Raw genomic sequence first — 21,482 nt, forward strand, 5'->3', positions numbered from 1 at the left:
CAAATATGGAGATGATCTGAAAAAGGGAACGAAAAATTTCTCCAATCGTATTTTTTCGCCCATCGTACGCCTTTCTATGGAAACGGTTCTGGAACGCAAGGGAAATAAGGGTCATTCACATCAGGCACACTATGGTATTTAACAAGGTATCCATAAAATGGATGTGAGTGAGTGAGTTGACAAGAAAGGATCAATGGCCCAACGGGGCTGGTTAAGTGCCGCGAACTCATGTAACGAGTTTGCCTTTCCCGGTGGCCGATAGAATTCCCCTATTTCATCAACAACGAAATTTTTTAAAAATTATGCGGAATAATAACAGCGCCTTCCTTAATATCACACCTAATAAGGTTTTTTTAAGTAACTTGAAAATATAAGCCAGAAGCTTGGGCATTAAACGCAATAGCAAAACCGATCAGCATATTATCGGTAAAAAATATTCAGCCAGCAACGGATTCTCATTGATTAGAAAACGGAAAAGAGCCCAGAGCCAACAAGAGACGCATCGATCATTCCACAGATTGGATATAAAAAAGAATACTATAAGACTTCAATTTGGCGTCCTGACTTCTCCGCTTCGTCTACATGCGCGAGTCGAAGCATGTGAAAGGATTCCGACCGCCCACAGAGTTCGGCGCTCAAACGAGAGCAGCCGCGGAAAGTGAAGGTTGGTAATGGGGGTCGTTGGCGTGGTTTCCGTCCCGCTATTTGCCCTATCCGCAGTAATTTTAGCGGCCATCTGTCTCAAAGTGCACTACAAAGTAAACACAGGAATATGCAGGAGCAGAAAGAGGTTGGACGGGAAAACGGCAATTGTGACCGGAGCCAACACAGGTATGTCATGAAAAAACGTTTTGCGGAGGATATTCTTAGTCTGAGCAAAAACCCAGTCGTTCAGATTTTTAAAATATTGCTCCATGTTTCTGAGAAATGACGTGCCTAATACCCCTTATCCTGATGTGAGAATTGCACACGCTGTTAGGACTAGTATTGGATGAACTATACGATCAACTATCACACCAACCATCGCCTATTAAACGAGCCTTCGGGTTGATAACAGTTTATGGTGTATTCTACAATATATATATATATGTATATATATATATATATATATATATATATATATATGTATATAAATACATATATATATGTATATAAATACATATATATATGTATATCTGTGCAAAAATATTTGTATATATATATATACATATATATATATATATATATATACATATATACACATATATATATATATATATGTGTGTGTGTGTATATATATATATATATATGTATATGTGTGCATATATATTTGTATATATATATACATGTATAAATATATATATATATATATATATATATATATATATATATATATATATATATATATATATATAAAGATTGTACGGAAAAACTCACACGAGCGGCACAATAATGGGCTGACACAATATAACACAAATAGAATAGCAACATTTAAAAGGACACTCACACGGTAAATTGTACGAGCTTTCGGCCCTCTCAGAGGCCTTCTTCAAGAGAGACTGAAAATATGCTGTTGCTGAGGAGAGGGGAAAGAGGTATGGGCGGGGAGGGGAGGTGTGGAAGGAATTTTGGGAGGGAAATTAAAGATGGCGGTTAAGGGTGGGAATTTTGAAAGAACGGAAAGCTAATATGTAAGCGGATTCACGAGTTCTCACCTCTATATTGGTGGCTGAATCAGGTAGGGATTCTAGGATGCTGAGAGCAAAACACTGGTCGAATGAAAGGTTGTGGGAATTGGCGTGTGAAGGGATAGGAAGAGAAGAGAGTGAGGCAGCATTGCAGGAGTACCGGTGATTATTCATTCGGATGGATAAGGGGGTAATGCATTCGCCTATGTTACAGGTTGCATGATAAAAGATAAATAATATTTTTTTAGAAGCAATTAGCGTGGGAACGAGGTGAGGGGGCAATGAGGGGATGTAGGGAGAGGGGAGTAGGCATAATAAGAGGACCGGTTTTACATCGGGGGCGGTTGCAAGTTGGGGAAATATTGGGAAATTTGTCACGGGGGGGCGCCAAAGGGTTGTTGGATCTCAGAAGGTTTTTGAGATTGGCGGGTCGTCTGTATGCGAGAGATGGGCATTGGCGTAAGGAGAATGAGGTCGTGTCATTGTTGTGTAAAATAGGAAACAGTTCTTTAAGAGAGGTTTTCAGTCTGTGTGATCCGGGGAAATAGGTGGTGCAAAGGTTGAGTCCTGCGTCATATGTGGGCTTGTTATTGTGTGGTGTGTGTGGTCGGGTGGAGCGGTGGATTTTATTTTGTGGTAACTTTTCTGGGTAACCGCGTTTGAGGAGTGCAAGATGTAGATTGTCAAGATATTTTTTGAGAGTGGCTGTGGTGTTGCAAATTCGGTGTCCGCGGATAGAGAGAGTACATGCCTTGGCTGACGACACACCTTTCTTCCAGCTCTCGAACCCTGCATAGTAAGCCGCCTTAGGGATACTCCTCAGGTCTGCCGTACAATTAGTTTAAATGCCCGCCATAGAGTCGAATCGGCGCTCTTTCAAGGTTGATTTTAACTTTGGACTCAAAAAAAAGTCTGATGGAGCCACGTCTGGAGAGTAGGGTGGCTGCGGGATCACAGAAGTTCCGATTCTGGCGAAAAACTCAGTCACGATCAGCGCCGTGTGAGCCCCGCAGTCAGCACCCGCGAAACGAATTTTGATGCGACGCGCGTCATGCCCAAAATATCAGTCAAAATTGACTGACAGGATCCGAAACTAATATTCACTTCTTTGGCTATCTCCCTAACAGTTAAATAGCGGTTTGCTCTTACCAAATCGTTCACAAATTGACATGGTTGGGGTTTGTCGAAGTATAAGGCATCTTCATCTGTCGAGGTTCTGCCCGATTTAAAACGACTATACCCCTCAAAACACAAGCTTTGACTCATAGCTTCATTAACAAAGGCTCGCTGAATCATTCCAAATGTCTCCGTAGCACTTTTGCCAAGTTTGAAACAAAAGTTCACGCACACACGCTGTTCCTCTAGCTCCTTCATTGATGTCGTTGTACACGGTGACGAACAGGTTAAGACACGTACCGCTGCTGCTGCGTAACGACTCGACGTATCGATCCGTTGAACGGTTTGCACAGAATGAAATCAGTCCGGTCTTTTTTTGATCAAGCCTTGTACACACACTCATCTTCTCATCTGTTTACGGTTTATACTAAATGGTTTATGTAAGGAAAAATGAGAAAATATATTCACACCATTACAGGCGTACGGAAACGGGACGGAAACATGAAAGGCAGAGTATCAGCCTGGCAAGTCTGAGGTTCAAGTCCCGGTCAAGAAAACTTTTGTTTGGAATCGATTCCTTTCATCCTTTCCCACAACCCTAGTGTTCGGCTTTATGTGTTTATTTATGTGTTTCTGTCCCCGTTTCACGACATTTGTCTTAGTATGGTTAGTCAAAAGATAGTTTGGAAATATTCAAATGAAAAAGGTAAGGAGAGGGTTTTTTGTTGGTTAGACCACACCTTGTAAACACATAGTCCATTTTAGTCCAAGAGCCAATGGACCCTGCTTCGGAAAATACTAAACAGGATACGAAAACATAGTTTCAGTTTTTAATTTAGTGAAGAATCTCAATGAAAGAACCAAACGCGTTACATTATAATTGAAAGAACTTGGTTGGGAGGCACTGGAAACATAAAGAGTACATGCGATAACATCTAGAACAGTAAAATAATTCGTTTCCAACGCAGACACAGAAAGAAACTTAAACCCAGAGGTGCATTTTATTGGAGGGTGGAATCAGAGCGAGATGTTTAGGGAAAACGACTGGAGAACCGATCGATACACAAGGAACCATTTTTCGCACGCTCAAACTGAGAGCACAGTACCAGGAAACATAATTTCAGGCATGTTAATTGACAATTACTCTGTGAGTTTGTGACCTAACACATCCCGCCATATACAGTTGTGGTAGATGGTAAGCTAATGTGTAGATGCAGATATCAAGTAGAGAGTGAGCATTTAGGAATAGAGGAAAATTTTTCTGATCTATAGTTCGCAGTGACGCTGAACCGACGCTGAGTTTTTCCTCTTGACCTCACTTTTTTCTGATCTCTCTCCGACCTCCATTATCCATGAAGATTGAGAGGCAAAAAACTTAACTAGAAGTACTCTTTCACCGCAATGAAAATGAAAATCAACTCAGTAAAAAAATGAAGACAGTTGTTTCTCATCTTTTACGACTTTGATAACTACGCGTGGAGGAACGTCGGATTGCAAACCTAAAGACATGCACCCTAATATGAAGTTTTAATGTCTGTTTTTCATACTCAGTGTATTACCAGAATAAATGGAATTTACAACACAAACGATGACGAACTTATGAGAAATTAAAAAAATATGTATAAAGACTTTTCTTTTGTTCTTCGTAACATTTCTCACAAAAGAGATGACCAAGCAAATTCTTTTCATGGAAGAGTTTATTATGAAACATCGATCAATAAACCTCAAATTATGGATAACCTACTCGTATATATATATATATATATATATATATATATATATATATATATATATATATAGTACAATACACAGTAACACACAATATAGAAACACAAAAAAAGAGAACACTCACACGTATTTTCTTGATATTTCGACGGAAACAATCCGTCTTCCTCTGAAGATATAGAAGTAATGACTGACTATATATATATATATGAAATCAATAGCAACATTTAAAAGGACAATCACACTCCGTGTGAGTGTCCTTTTAAATGTTGCTATTCTATTCTATTTGTGTTATATTGTGTCAGCCCATTATATATATATATATATACACACGAGGGTCATCCGGAAAGTAGTACCCGTTCGTGCCGCATGAAGTGCTGACGACGCGAGTAGCCGCTGGACGAGGTCAGATAGCTTCAGTGGCTTGTCTGCCTTCTCTGAGCCAAGTTGCGTGACGCTAGCATTGCCTGTGTTGTTTCTGTGATTGTTTACAATGTTTAAAAAAATTGAGAACGCCGCCAGTTGTGAAGTGAGGGCAGTGATTAAATTCCTCAATGCAAGAAACGTTCGCCCATGTGATATTCATCGCCAATTAAAGGAGGTGTATGGAGACAATGTAATGGACGAGTCGTCTGTTCGGCGGTGGTGTCGCAACTTCAACATGGGGAGGGGGAACACACACGACGATGAGCGTTCGGGGAGACCGTCTGTCATTACAGACCAACTGGTGAGCTCAGTTGACGAATTCGTGAGGAACGATCGGCGCGTCACAATTGATGACATCTGTGAGCATTTTCCCAATGTTTCTCGAACAATTGTTCATGAAATTGTTAAACACCATCTGCATTATGCAAAAATTTGTGCAAGATGGGTCCCTCGCGTATCTCAATGAGCTGGCGGCGAAGGACTATGCAGCAGGAATACAGAAACTTGTCACACGTTATGACAAATGCCTTAATTTGCTTGGAGATTATGTTGAGAAGTAGTTTAAAGTATCCTCTTTCAAATAAAATTTTTTATGTTTGTTAATATTTACTTTTGTGTCTTTATTTCACGAACGGGTACTACTTTCCGGATGACCCTCGTATATACACATATATATATATATATATATATATATATATATATATATATATATATATATATATATATATATATATATATATACACACACACACGAGGGTCATCCGGAAAGTAGTACCCGTTCGTGAAATAAAGACACAAAAGTAAATATTAACAAACATAAAAAATTTTATTTGAAAGAGGATACTTTAAACTACTTCTCAACATAATCTCCAAGCAAATTAAGGCATTTGTCATAACGTGTGACAAGTTTCTGTATTCCTGCTGCATAGTCCTTCGCCGCCAGCTCATTGAGATACGCGAGGGACCCATCTTGCACAAATTTTTGCATAATGCAGATGGTGTTTAACAATTTCATGAACAATTGTTCGAGAAACATTGGGAAAATGCTCACAGATGTCATCAATTGTGACGCGCCGATCGTTCCTCACGAATTCGTCAACTGAGCTCACCAGTTGGTCTGTAATGACAGACGGTCTCTCCGAACGCTCATCGTCGTGTGTGTTCCCCCTCCCCATGTTGAAGTTGCGACACCACCGCCGAACAGACGACTCGTCCATTACATTGTCTCCATACACCTCCTTTAATTGGCGATGAATATCACATGGGCGAACGTTTCTTGCATTGAGGAATTTAATCACTGCCCTCACTTCACAACTGGCGGCGTTCTCAATTTTTTTAAACATTGTAAACAATCACAGAAACAACACAGGCAATGCTAGCGTCACGCAACTTGGCTCAGAGAAGGCAGACAAGCCACTGAAGCTATCTGACCTCGTCCAGCGGCTACTCGCGTCGTCAGCACTTCATGCGGCACGAACGGGTACTACTTTCCGGATGACCCTCGTATATTGGATGAAGCTTTCCAACGAAAAAGCCAATTCCACCTCGTTTCAACTTCGCTGGGGTATCTACCTACATGTTCATAGGCATGTGGTCAATTATCTTTATCACAGGCTTGGGTTTCATAACTCTGACGGTGTGTAAAAAACAGGGGGGACTGTTATTGTTCCTTTCCCTGTGGTGGCTATGGTTTCACAGTAAGATATAGTAGTACACGAAAACTCATACAGCTCGGGTGGAGCAGAGGGTGCACGAGATGCGTGCCCATGAATCGAACCCGGATCCTCCGATTAGTAGTATAACGCTTTACGCCTAGATCATTACAGGCACATATGACTGAAAATTCATATAAATATAAATTAGAACAGGTGCAATCACTCGCCAATTAATTAAGTACGTATTTCAAAAGCATGAGGGAAAAGTAATTAGAGCATTAAAATAATATTTTCATTAGGTGAAAAAACTTTATCAAATAGGCAGGAGTTTATGATGAGCACCTCATGTGAAGATGTAAAGAAAATACTTGTAAAAACTTTAATATGTACTAAAACTTAGCATGTAATACGTGTATTTTTCAGGTATTGGAAAGGAAACAGCAAGAGATTTGGCCTGGAGAGGAGCTCGTGTGATTTTAGCATGCAGGGATATGAGGAGAGCAGCTTTGGCAAAAGGTTGTATTACTATCAATTTTTATGATCAAATGAGTCAAGTTTTTTAGTGATGCAGGTATAAATAATAATCACCATAACGATTAGATAGAAATTATGTAAAAGAAACAATTCAATCAAATTAGTGCTAAATGTAAAGAAGACTTCCTAGTGAAGCATTTTCATCAAGTATGTTATAATCCTAAGCGATTTCCATTATAATACATATTTTCATCTTTCCCTTTGTACACTACTCCAGTGAACAAAGCCTAAATGGATTTGCATGATTTGTTCCCAACAGTGAATGGCCACCTCACTCCGATATATAGTTTTTTGTTCCTATATATACAGGGTCGCACCCAAAAGTGGTTGGACTGATTTTTTTACAAGAATTTTATTGAATATATACTTACATCGACTTAATAATCTTCAAAGTATGCTCCTTGAGGTGCTACACACTTAGTATAACGTTGCTCCCATTCCCCGTACGCTCGCTGGAAATTTTCTTTGGGGATGCCGTTGATGACCCTCGTCGAAGCCTCTTGAACGGCCTTTATCGAGTCAAAACGTCGTCCCTTGAGCTGTCTTTTCATCAGGGGGAAGAAGAAGAAGTCCGGTGGTGCCAGATCGGGAGAATAGGGCGGGTGCGGCAACGTGGCAACGCCGTATTTGGCCAGGAGCTGTCTGATGACGAGCGCGCCATGGCACGGCGCGTTGTCATGATGAAGCACCCAGCAGTTGGCGATGGCCGGTCGGACTCTTTTCACGCGTTCTCGGAGGCGGGTTAGCATCTGCACGTAAAAGTTCGCATTCACAGTCTCCCCACAGGTCTGTGTTCAGCAGTGTCCTCACTCTGTCCACATTCGTGTCAGTTCTTGCCGTCGACGGCCGTCCGGAGCGATGGTCATCTTCAACGAACTCCCTACCCTCTTTAAACAACTTGTGCCACTCAAATACTGTGGAACGGCTTAAGGCAGTGTCCCCATAAGCCTGCTTGATCATATCGAGGGTGTCAGTTGCCGTCTTCCCGAGTTTCGTACAAAACTTCACGGAACAACGTTTCTCTAAATTGAGATTCATTTTGTTTTTCGACGCGGACAAAAAACTTGCTTCACTAAAAACGGTGTCCTCACTCAACGACAGCCCGCAGGCGACTGAGGTTGGTGTTGGTCTATTGCTAAGAGCCCCCTCCACCTTACCCTGCCAGGCAGACCCCCCTCCACCGCTCCGTTCGCGCCAGAGAAAATCAGTCCTACCACTTTTGGGTGCGTCCATGTATCACAAACATCGATTTAAAAAAAAAGCATCTCTAAATAGTTCTCCATTTCTTTTTCTTCCTTCTACAATTCTCAATTCATTCCTTGCTCACTCACTCTTATTTAATGAGCTAAGGAAATCAAATTCATGAAATTCCTCTAAAATGTGCAAATAGTCAAATTATTTGCCCATGAGATTACCATACCACAGTTTATATTTATATTATGTTTTATTAGTGACTCATCAGGAACACAATGTGTAATCATCAATTGTGAGCACAAAGGCTGAAATCAAAATGCAGACCTACCAGGTCTGTCCCAAAAGTAGTAGGACTGAGTTCATTCATAAAAATGTATTGCCAGAATTGATACATTGACTAAAAAGGGTTTAAAGTAGCACTCTTGAGCGTCCACACACTACTGTTAGTGGGGTTTCCACTCCTCAAATGCCTTTTGGAAGGTTTTGCCCGGAATGCTGCTAAGCTCCCTAGCCACAGCCTACTGTAATGCTTCCACCGAGCCATGGTGACATTCTTTCAGCACAGATTTGAGGCAGGGGAAGAGGAAGATGTCTGATGGGGAAATATCTAAAAACTTTGGATCTCCACTCACATTGTGGAGAAGCTCTTTTCACTCCGCAAATGTTGGGAGCCAACCAACACCAACCTCCAACCTTTCCTGAGACTCGCCTCCCAAGCCAGTTAAAGTACCATCCGTCTATCAGGCAAAAATAAGTCATGCTACTTTTGGGACAGACTTTGTATCACTGTCACAATTTTACTACATAGCTTAACCATAGCTTCATGGTGAGCTCATTTGAAAAATTAAATATGATATGTATATAAATTAATGAATAGGAAATATGATAACTATGTGGTCCAATTCTACAGAAAAGATATATTTTGTGAACTTCTTCAAAATAGTGATTCAGGTTGATGGCATTAATTGAAATAATTGCAAGCATAAGCCATTCTATTTTTGTAAATTAACAAGTTACTTGCATATATCAAACAATTCCTCTTATTTTAATATTTAAAAAAATGGTACATACCATAAATAAATCATATTTATATGGTGAGGTTATCCACACCAAAATGTTGGGAATAGAACTATTAAAATTGAATGTTTACAAACATAATCTTATTCTATCAAAATGCCTGAAATTTAAAAATAGAATACTTGTAATTCTAATGGAAAGTAAAATATGACTCCTCCATTTACTCCATACACTTGAGAACTATCTCACATCAGTAATAGAGCGAAGGATCTTCTATTAAAGCCATTTAACAGAGCCATTTTGCAAATTATGAAATGAGTAATTCCAAAATATCTTAATGCAATTCATAGATTTTAATGTTATATGTTATAATAAAAAGAAAACATTAGAGGATTGTATGGTCACAGGGTATCCTGACCCAATTGAGCCGGTCAATCATGAATTTGTAAAATACTACAAGAATTAATGGTTCAATGAAACGTTTATCTGATATACTTTTAGGGCATAGCATATGGAGGTGAAAGTGGAAACAAACAGCTATTACTCTATACACATAAATGTTTAGAATAATATTTTACATTAGATTGTCAAATGAATTGCCTTATAGAAAGCTATACCCATATGAATATGTCAGTACACTCAAATCACAGAAGCAAACTGTAATATGCTACTACTATAGTATCGTTTCATCTTTTCCAGATGACATCATAAACAGTACAGGTAATAAGCAGGTCATCATTCAGCACTTAGACCTGTCCTCTCTGAAATCAATAAGAAAGTTTGCATGTGGAGTGCTCAAGACTGAAATGAGGCTGGACATATTAATAAATAATGCTGCCGGTACAAATTTGCCAAACATTCTCTCTGAAGATGGAATACAAATTGAAATGCAGACAAACCATTTCGGACCATTTCTGCTGACAATATTACTTTTAGGTAACATATAAGAAGTTAAGAAGTAAGATAGCAATTGTTATTCTATGATTGAAATGTTCAGTAAAATAGCAATTCAACACTTTTTCCTTGTCTGAATAAAATGAACTGAAACATTGGCAGTTATTTTCAGATTTGCTGAAGAAAACAGCACCAAGTAGAATAATAGTTGTTACATCATTTGTGCATAAGTATGCAAGTTTTAATGTGGACACAGTTCACACAACTGCACAAACCTCCAGCATATTTCGGTACTGCAATGCCAAGTTAGCCAATATTTTATTTGTAAATGAACTTGCAAGAAGACTGGACGGGACAGGTAAGTTTCATATTCAATAATTTCTCTTAATTAAGATTTAAAACAGGAAGGGGCAAGTTATTTGATTCAGAAAAAAATCTGACAATAACCAAAACAATTTTTGAACTCCTGTATAATTCTTTTATATTTATCAAGCGAACCTATTTCCAGGGTCATATTAAAATGAGTGAAAATATATATGATTGCCTTTCCTATTGAATGGAAATTTCAACATTGCATCTCAAGCGTGAAAATAATTTCATTGGAATAATACATTGATATGTATATGTATAGCATAGCAAGGATAATTAAATTCCATAAAATATCCTTAACAAGTAGCTTGGTCTGTGCCACCACTTTTAATCACTACAAAAAATTATAGAATAGCATAATCATTGAATAAGCATGCTTTGATGACACAAGATCAAGAGTATCAACTGCACGTTAAAATTCTAACAAAAAATGCAGACAAAAAAGAGTTTAAACATACTCATAACATTTCCCTTTTATCTATATTTGTGACTTAAGTATGAATTTAAGGAAATTGAAGGCAGAAGCATGAATTAGCCTATGTTAGCTAGATAAATCTACTTTGAAAACTGCATTGTATAACATAATTCTAATAAAAACGTACCCCAGTCATTGCAATCATGTAGAAATAATTCAAAGGAATAAATAAGTAGATACATATCTAGACCTGCAAATATGGCTGTGCTAATTACCTATTTTGTACATAAATCTCAACATTTACTAGGTATTCACTTAAAAAATCATGTTATCACAACACATCCAATTGAGACAATGAAAAATTCCTTGACTGATCATCACATTGCTTGGGGATAAGAACGAAGACTGCTATCAATATAATTTTTATATTTATATGAATGACAAATATTCCCTCATTACCATCAAAATTTTTATTAATTAGAATGAAACACAAAGTTGATAAATCAATTTTGTCAGTGTGATTTCAGGCATAACATTAGGATTGGTGCATGTCAAAACTGCAGTCAAAAACTGTAATTTCAAATGCCACTACTTCTTTAATGAGTAACTTAGAACTTAAAGTACATATCATAGTACACCATGACCCTAATATACCATGACCTTTTACATAATGTAAAAGGTCATGGTGTCATAGCTAACAAAACTAATTATATTAACCATACTAAAAAGAAAGACTCGTACTTTTCCACAGATTTTATTATACGGTACCGTATAATAAAATCTGTGGAAAAGTACGAGTCTTTCTTTTTAGTATGAATATTAAATACTTCCACGAAGTGAAGCCTGAAACAATAGAATATAATTATATTAACTTTGAACTATAGATATGATATTGTTAAAATCATATCAATTCATAGAATAGAATATATAATTTTCATAGTAATTACTGAAAAATTATCACAAAGCGAGCGCTCAAAAGTAACTTCAATTCTTATTTCTTTTAAGGGATTATTGCTAATGCTGTACATCCTGGGATAGTGAGAACTGAATTTTGCAGAAGATTTCCACCATTTCTCAAATTCATATGTGAACTGATAATTGGCACAATATTTAAGGTAAGGTCATTTGTTCTCAGGTTATCCATTTCAATACAAAATTTTATGCAATAAGAAATCTGATAATAAATAACAATCCTAAATCCCTAAAATAAATAGCACCGAGGCAAATGATTATGCAATTCCATCAATGCAGATTCAAACAGTGTTTATTTGTTCCAATGCACGGCCCCTACTAATCCATAATCAGAGGATATTTTCAAATACTAAATAGAATTTAGTTTCCACAATTAATGTCCTCTTGGTACAATATATAACACAATGATTAAAACTATCAAAACAAAATGTATCTACAATCCAAATAAAACAAAATTTATCTACGATCCAAGCCGTATGGTCTATTTTATGGATCGGATAATTAATATCAAGGGAGGTGGAAAGTACAGAGAGCCAAATAATAAGTGATTTTAATAGCCAGGACGTGATTTAAGGATATTTTATGTCATATTAGTTAGGACTTAAGTGTAAAGTAGCATGTAGTGCCAAGGTCTATCAAAAAATCAACCCTAACATGGTACACTACAGCCATCTTTATATGCAAAAAATGTTGATAGAACACCATTATGGTCAAGTTTTAAACTATAACAGCTGCAGATACAGGCCTTTTTGTTGGTCTAAATAGTTGCTTGTTTTTTACTGATGATAAATAAAATAATTTTAACACCATGTGCACAGTACTAAAGCTAATTTCAAGAAGAGTTTGATTACTTTTAAGCAAATTTTGTTTTTATTTGATCTTATCGAGGATAATCATAAAAGCCTGCCACTTACCTTATCAATAAATGATAAACAAGTTCAGCATCAACCTTATGTCCGCTTATTTAATAGATGACCTGAAAATATAGAGTAATGGAAACATTACTAAATTGAATCAAATTAATGAATATATTCAATCTACCTCGATCCAAATTACCATATGTACATACGTATAAGTACTTCTGCATGTTATCCTCTGACCATAAAAACCTGGTAAAGTCGTGGAATTTTGATCGAGTATGGAAGAATTATGAAATTCTCTGAAGGGACCTGGAAACTTATCAAAAAGACAATAATATAATTCGTATATGCCTAAAATAAAGGCAAACTGAAAAACAAACTAAGCTAATTCCAAAGAATTACAGTGATTCGGTCAACAATATCGGACAGTAAGTCATTAGGCTATTATTAAGTAGGGTTTAATTGTCCAAAGTGGTCTAACAGCCTCAGTTCTGAGACTTCTCCGAGAAATGCTTTAACCTTAGGTCTCTCTGTTTTTTTTAAGTGCCCGAAGGTACTTACGAGGTCTGTTCAAAAAGTATCACGGCTTTTGTGTTTCTCCAAAAATTATTTATTTATTCATGAATATTTATTTTGTCCCCTTCAAAGTAATCCCCAATAGATATTATACCCTTGTGCCAACGTTCTTTCCAATCCTCGAAGCACTTCAAAAAATCATTTTTTGTGATCTCGTTCAGCTCCTTCGATGCAGTCTTTATCTCATCAATCGTAGTGTAGCGTCGTCCTTTCATGAGCCTCTTCAGTTTCGGGAACAAGAAAAAGTCCCTGGAGGCCAGAGCTGGGGAATACGGTGGCTGCGCCATCATTTGTGTGTTGATTTTGGCCACACATTCGCGCACAAGCAACGATGTGTGAGTAGGAGCGTTGTCATGGTGCAAAAGCCAATTTTTGTTCTTCCACAAATCCAGGCGTTTGTGGCGGATTGCTTCACGCAAATTGCGCATAACTTGCAGGTAATATTCCTTATCTACCGTTCTACCCTGTGACAAGAACTCTTTAAGCATAACGCCCCTGCAAACGAAGAAAACTGTAAGCAACATTTTCACATTCTACCGAACTTGGCGCGCTTTTTTCGGTCTTGGCTCGTGCTGCAGCTTCCATTGGGATGATTGAGCTTTAGTTTCCACGTCATAACCATAAACCCATGATTCGTCACCAGCTGTGACCCTCTGGAGCAAATTTGAGTCGTCGCGGACAGAGTTAAACCCCCATTAGTAATGTTAATGCGTTACTGTTTTGGGTCGAAATGGAAGAATTTTGGTACAAATATCGCGGCGACCGGTGTCATGCCCAAATCATTGGTAAAAATCTAATGGCACGAGCCAATCGATATTTTTAGATCCTAAGCAACTTCTCTAATGGTGATTCGACGATTGGCCAACACTATTATCTTCACTTCATCATTGTTTTCGCCTGTCGTTGACGTGCTCTGGCGTCCGGCACGCTCTTCGTCCTTCACATCTTCTCGGCCCTCTGAGAACATTTAGTACCACCGATAAACGTTGCTTCGGTTCTCCATATGCCACAGTCAACATTCGTAATGCGTCCGCGCACTTAAGTTCGTTTTTCACTCAAAATTTAATACAAATTTTTTTATCCATTTTTTGGAATACGCAAAAATCGAAGACAAGCCAAAACACGTTGAAGCAAAACAGCTGTCAAAAATTAACGGAAAATTGAAAATGGCCGAGCTTTTTGGCATAAGGGAGAGACATAAGTACCATACATAACCCCACAAAAAAATTAAAAATCAAATACATGCAACCCGGGGAAATTCGAAATTCGCGATACTTTTTGGACAGACCTCGTATATGTGAAACGGTACTTGATGCCAGCGATAGGATGAACTGAGAAAGTATCTAACTGCGGAGGAATCGATCTTCATGTTAAAACACATTTCACTTAACTCGACTATCCACCCTATGATGGTTTTATAGTAAATTCGCTCTACAATCTAATCAGCGAAGGTGCTCATAATTTACAAAATTGAAAAATTTTTCGTTCTATAATGATCGTATTACGCCCCAATGAACTAAAAAATCATATAAAAATAGTAATTACTAACTTACTGTCCGTAAAATTCTATTAGTTGGAAAAGCTTACCCAAATGGTGACGTCGGTCACCCAGATCGTGAATGTTAGAAATATTGTAAATTGAAAAAAAATACGAACATTCCTAGTCACTTAGCAAAAACGTTTTCCTTGAAGTGCTAAAGGGCCCCAGATATTGCGTAAAAGGATTGGGGGACGTAACGGTTCAATAACAGTCTGATCAACGCCACGGTTTGAGGGTTAAGAATTTTGCCGTCATATTATGCTGCTGGTACAGTGGCTTTTATAGCTCCATAACATAGACGAATTAGAGATATTGTGACTATTTTTGAGGAGCTAAAAGTTTTATTTTGGAGTTGGATCACTTTTCTGTCACTTATTTCCGCTACAATCAGTCTTGTTGTCGTCGAAACGTGTTCTCAAAGACTGCAGTTCATTGCGAAAGGACAATGAAACACTACAGGTTCCCCTTATAAGGAGTGAACTCACCATTTTCTGGCTTTGTAGTTGACTTTAGTCACTTATTCTTTCAATTGCTCCTCGTTCCACTCAGAAAATATTGAAAATTATCATCTTCCTAGTGTTTTTACATTTTTAAATAGAACTTCTGTAAATCCTTGGCAAAAATTTCCAATTTTGTTATTTAACAGTGGTGGTGATAATGCTTCGCAAGTTGCGATTCTGTCGTCCATTTCCATTTAATCGACATGATTATTAAAAATGTATTTTTCGCATTGCTCCATTGGACTCTTTATACTCTTATTAATAAATATCATGACTTAAAAGTTTAATTAAGGTATATGGGAAATAAAATAAATTTGTTCATGCGCAGAATGTCCAAGAAGGAGCTCAGACATCCATTCATGTGGCAGTATCTGAAGATATAGAAGGAATCAATGGAGCCTATTTTGTTGACTGCAAGGTATTTATTATTATTTTTTCCTGCAGAATTTTTTTAGTAATTGTACAGCATATCTATTTACCTACTTTAACTGTAATGCCTTTATTGTAACTATCTTTGAAACTATGGGACCTTCAAATTCAAATGATGTACATTTGATGCCAACATTTTCTTACTCCTTTTGCAACCAATTTATTAATCTTGATGAATAAGATAGAAAATTTTTCACCAGTTCCCCTTCGGCATGGGCGATTGGGAAATGGTTGGTACCTCGTATTAATGAAACTGTTCTCAACTTCCGAATACTTTCTGTCTCCCTTCATTCAGTCCAATATTCCTATCCTTTTCCTAGCCCTACCTCCCTTGCTTAACATACCCATCTATATCACAGTCATCAACATCCCATCGGCAATCAAAATTCTCTGTATCCACGGTACTTCTGCCTCCTTTGGATCTCTTCCAACGACCCTTTCTCCTCCTCCACCATTCCTGGCACTTCATTGGTTTTTCTTTCCACCCATTTAACCTTTCTACTCCTTTCTCACGCCCACCTGCCAAAAGCTTCCAATCTAATGGGGTAGTCTGTAAAGTTTCCGGCCTAACAAATAAACGCAGCATTTTTTCTTCAAATTTATTTTTATCTTTCAGAATATTTTCATTTTAAGCTGACACTTTTTCCAGTGATGCTCTAACATTTTAAGCCTTCCAAATATGCTGCGACAACTTCTTGGCTTTTTTTAACTTTGGCATCCATAAAACAAGATCGATCCTGGCCCATCATGGCTCTGGATAGGAAAAAATAACCACAGTAATCAACACGAAGTTAGGTTGGATAGGTGAGGGTAGAGGTCACTCGGTACTAAGCCCAACGGCGTATGCAATTTATAGATCATGGTAGAGGGGAAGTTCCTTATTTCCTGTGCCGCTTATGGTTTCCCAGAAGTGTAAGAAAAATTACGTAGCTGGGATGAAACTGAGATAATCCCCAGGAGTCGAACCCGGGCTCTCAAGCCAGTAATCTACCGTTCTGCGTACTGGACTACCACGTCTGCCAGATATAATGCATCAAGGGGTAAAAGGGACACTAGGGCAGTTAAACATTGTTAACATTAATGCATATTATTTGAAAATATTATTTTTGTAAAGATAAGAGTTATCATTTTAGTCTATGGAATCAATAATAATTAATTAAAGTAATGTGAGTGCCATCACGCCCGCATAGAATTACTATCTTGAATTACATCACTTTGATGTGCCTCTTTCACCGTTTCGAAGGTCTAACGGCAAGAGAAGGTGGAAGCAGAGATGACTAACAGAGAAGGGATGAAAGGTGCAGAAAGGGGGAAAGCATAGTAAGATCCCTTCTCCCACTAGTGACGGAGGGACCGATCCTCCTCTCCAACATTTATATTGAATACTTCTCAGAAAAACTGTTACCAACGTCAGGTTTTATGATAATAAAAAGTAGACATATTGATGAGAGAGAGAGAGGGATTATGCATTGTATGCAGTCTGTCATCCACTGCAACGTGTTAAAAAATAAGTGCATTAACGCGTCTTGTGGAGTAAAATTTTTTCCTCATAATTGCCTCATGCATTGTGTCGTGATTGCGAATGTTTTCATACAATGCATTTCTTTGTGTAATATTTAGTTGTACTACTCAAATGGTTTGGTATTCCAAAGGCCTCGGAAAAGTGAAAGGGCGAGTAAAATGTTGGTATATTTGAAATACGTCGATTATATAGCCAAACGGTTTAAGTATTTATTTGTGCTAGCCCAAGAGTGCCTGTTGAGCCATATTCATGGCCACATGGGAATATGTCAGAAATCATTGACAACGAGAGCCATCCTAAACATGGATACTATTTAACCAGATTTACGTGTATTTTAGTAGCATTTTTAGCTGTCTTATAGGTTTCTATAGGTATTTAGGTATCTATTAGAGGTACAAAACCGGCATCCGAGGATTATTGAACCCCTAGGATTATTCAGTATGGATACGGCTTTTTGGGTGAGTAAGAAGGGCTGATAGAAACACAGCGTCGGCATTAGTCTGCTCCAAACGAGCATAGACATAACAAATGGGACATAGCTTCTTTATATTCCCTCCATCCTCTTTCTTTGATTCTTTGAATTTCCCCCAACAACTATCTACTAGCGCCGAATTCAAAACTCGAACATAAAGAACGCATTGTGGATGGAGCTCTGTACACATAAGTTGAAACAGTTATGGATAAAGGATTCGACTGACTGTTTGTATTACCAATACTAATCGAACCCATGCCTGAGTGGTCATTACACCTACCATCGCACTAACCAGTTTTAGTTGTGTATAGCGAAAGAGGCAATCAAGTAGAATCAGATGCCTTTGGTACTTAATGGCAAGCCTAATCATTGTTATTAGATGATGAGGTAGATAAAAATGTGGTATTAAAAGATGAAGCATTAATGTGGCGTGTGTTATTTCTTTATTGTCCTCCCAATGGAATTTTTCATTGCATTAACGAGACCACAGCTTAAAACTAAAAAAACATTCTTGTAATGGTCTCCACCACAGCATGTTAAAAAACATCTTGTATACGAAGTATACCGATTAAATTTAGGTTTTTTATGGTTCCTGAAAAGTATTACACGACATCATGCGATTCCAAAAAAAGACTTAATATCTCTAAAACACTGCTCAATGTAAATATGCTTCGATACACGCCATTTCATTCTGCAGCAATTCTACATGTCCACCAAATCCCATATTCTTCTAAAATGACCATTTACTTCATCAATTTGCTCTTTTAACTTATCATTGTACCTTCTATTTCGTCCTTCAGCGCGACATTACCTCTTTATATTCTCTCCATTCCCTTTTTCTGATTTATTTGAATTTTCCCAACAAATATCTCCTTTCCGTATCTGATACTTAATTCTTCGTTGGGATTCCCCTCCACTTGTGTATATTCAATTTACTTCATATTTTCTAAATATCAAACGGCTCCAGTCTGCGCCAATCTTCTTCCCTCAAGGGATAGGCTTCCAAACCATAACATTTTCCGAATTAAACTTGTCACTAAACTCTTCTTAACACTTGTCTAACTCAGGAAGAATTATGTCCTCCTTATTTTTAACTCACTTACTCGTATAAGCCGCTAGAACACGGATATTTGTCATCAGGGATGATTTTGGTCATATTTCTTCTTTTTTCTTGTCATATTTATGTTAAGTATCCTCTCTTGTTTTATTTTCTATTTGTGACTGATAGGAAATTGGAGATAGCCAGAGTGTGCTATTGGCTTATCTCTCTCCCTCTTTTTACCAGCGGAAGGGCAAACGGCTTGCTATCACTTTCCAACTGGACAACTAAGTGCCGCGAAGGCGAAGGTTGTATCATTTTAGATGGAACAGGGAAATGTGACGATAAGCCTGAGTCCATCCAAAACCTACCTTAAATGGTAGCGTGATAGTAACAATGATAATAATTGTTCAGAATACATGTAATTTGAGAGTTTCATTGTTGAGAAAATTGACGCTTTTCTTGTGAACTTATTGAAAAAAAATTGATTAACACAAAAAATGTTATGCATAATGTTTCGATCATTTACCCTATCTAAGTTACCTATTCATCTCATTACATATCCCATATGTTCTCATCTATTGAATTTACATATTGTATCATCTAATGCATGTTGCAGATGGAGAAGACTTCAAAGCAGGCCAGAGACATAGAACTAGCCCAAAAGCTGTGGAATTTAAGTGTCAAGTGCGTGAAACTAAAAGAAGAAGAACTGGAAATCTTCAACCGCATTAAATGAAAGTGCCATGGTACTTTTATTTTCTAATGAGACTGTCTAACATAAATAATATGTGAAATAATTTTATGAAAATAAAAATATAGTTATTCAGCACCGTTTTTTAGACCGGGAAAATGCTAAAGATCAAATTAATCAAAATGATATGGAAAAGATGAAATAATATGTCAATATAAACCGGCCAATGTATATTACAGAAAATAAAGACTAAAAATGTGCTAAACAGCTGAATATCAAATAAATGAAAACCATATTTATTTTATCTTACGTGAGAATATCCTCCATGTTCTCGTGTTTCCTGGTTTTGTCTCCGTGCAGTCGATGCACGATTAACCTAGACTATGACCTAACTATTGCAGAAATAAAACGTAGATATCAAAGTTTAACTCGGTTAAATTTACTTTACCCAAATTTAAAGTTTACACCCGGAAAAATGTAGTACTTTCCAACCCATCCAATTCTAACATTTTTTCATTCCCAATCCCAATTTCCCGCACCATCAAATACATATGGGAATCGTTTTTAAGTTATTATTGCTAAGAAATAACCGAGATGTCCGGATAAAATTTATCTGCATATGAATGGATACTCATGTAAATAATGTTGTAAATTAAAGCATTTATTTTTTTGTTTCAGAAAGCCATAGAGTCTAGTAATTCGCCGTATGGAGATTATAGAGTCTCGTACCGTGGTTAAATTCCTTCATTTGAAAAGTTACAGGGCCCGGAAAATCCACGATGAAATAATGGCTGTCGATAGAAATATTAACCCGTCATATTACACAGTTGTGAGGTGAAAAAGGAATTTTTAAACTGGCCACATGTCCCTCTCGGAGACGATCTAAGAAATGGAAGACCATCAGTCACGAACGTTGTTGCTACAGTGAAGAAACTGGAGGACTTTATCCTATCAGATCGAAGAGAAACTATCCAAATGATCAAGAATGAGACTGATTTTAGCTACGGCACTCAGCAGAAAATTATTCACGAAGAACAGCTAATGACGAAGGTGTCAGCTCAGTGGGTTCCTCACAGAACTCAAACAAATATTACGGGGTCGAGATTTGGCAACACAAATGCCGTAATTCAAGAGGTGGAACTATGATTTTCGACACAATCTGCAGAGATCTATCGTACCATGACGGCCTTCGAAAAGTCAAGGAACGCTGGGAGTATAACTCTGAATGGTGACTTGTAGAGAAGTCTTAAAATTAACAAATAAAATTCGAATTTCTTCCCCGATTATTTCTTAGTAATAATTGAAAATTGACGACCCCCCTCGTTTTATCTTCCTGCCGCAAACGCTCCAATTTTATTGGTAATAGGGTGAAAAACGAGGTAGTCGCATTTTTCTTATGGTGGGGGGTGACAGGATAGAGGCTCTTTGGACACGCTAATCCGAAGAACGAGAGTTACTCTGAGTTAAATATTTTTTCACCTATCAACGCAAAGATGAGCCCGGAGGAGAAAGAGCAAAGGGAGGGAGGTAAGAGGTGGGGATTGCATCAGATTATTCACGACAAAGGCGTGCGGGTTGGCAGCAAGCGAAGTGAGCGTTGCCCCAGGAAGACGCGCGAAGGGTCTCCGTAAACTCTCGCCCGTGAGGGAGGAAGATCATGTGGATCCTTTCTGTTCTCTTGGTACCAATCGTGTTTCCAGTAGTTGCCTTCAAAATATACTATTGGATGAACACAGGAGTTTGCAAGAGCAAGAGGAGACTCGACGGGAAAACAGCCATTATTACAGGAGCCAACCGAGGTATTCAAGGCGATTCGTGCATTTATTCATAATACATTCAAGGAATTCAGGATTCAACATGGAATAT

At 37.8% G+C, this 21,482-nt stretch overlaps 1 protein-coding gene across 2 annotated transcripts; it reads left to right on the top strand.

Moving 5' to 3' along the window:
• Window positions 1-611: 611 nt before the first annotated feature.
• On the top strand, window positions 612-20,780 carry LOC139686427 (retinol dehydrogenase 12-like). Of its 2 annotated transcripts, XM_071583616.1 has the most exons (8): window positions 612-831; window positions 7,013-7,105; window positions 10,034-10,270; window positions 10,401-10,586; window positions 12,018-12,127; window positions 15,789-15,878; window positions 19,542-19,671; window positions 20,295-20,780. In XM_071583616.1, exons 1-7 carry the CDS (start codon window positions 672-674, stop codon window positions 19,659-19,661), a joined length of 996 nt encoding a protein of 331 aa, XP_071439717.1. In that variant the 5' UTR covers window positions 612-671; the 3' UTR covers window positions 19,662-19,671; window positions 20,295-20,780. The 2 variants fall into 2 exon arrangements, with proteins under 2 accessions (XP_071439717.1, XP_071439716.1); XM_071583615.1 differs by lacking the exon at window positions 20,295-20,780 and having other exon boundaries at window positions 19,542-20,044.
• The last annotated feature ends 702 nt before the right edge of the window (window positions 20,781-21,482 follow it).

Source organism: Hetaerina americana, unplaced genomic scaffold (genome assembly GCF_022747635.1).
Source record: "Hetaerina americana unplaced genomic scaffold, ioHetAmer1.1.p SCAF_14, whole genome shotgun sequence".
NCBI lineage: Eukaryota > Metazoa > Arthropoda > Insecta > Odonata > Calopterygidae > Hetaerina > Hetaerina americana.

Excerpts from the sequence above, each read along its gene's own strand:
- LOC139686427 (XM_071583616.1), top strand. The coding sequence starts at position 672 with ATGGGGGTCGTTGGCGTGGTTTCCGTCCCGCTATTTGCCCTATCCGCA. Across the intron at positions 12,128-15,788 it reads TAATTGGCACAATATTTAAG|AATGTCCAAGAAGGAGCTCA; the intron begins GTAAGGTCATTT and ends GTTCATGCGCAG. Across the intron at positions 15,879-19,541 it reads CCTATTTTGTTGACTGCAAG|ATGGAGAAGACTTCAAAGCA; the intron begins GTATTTATTATT and ends TGCATGTTGCAG.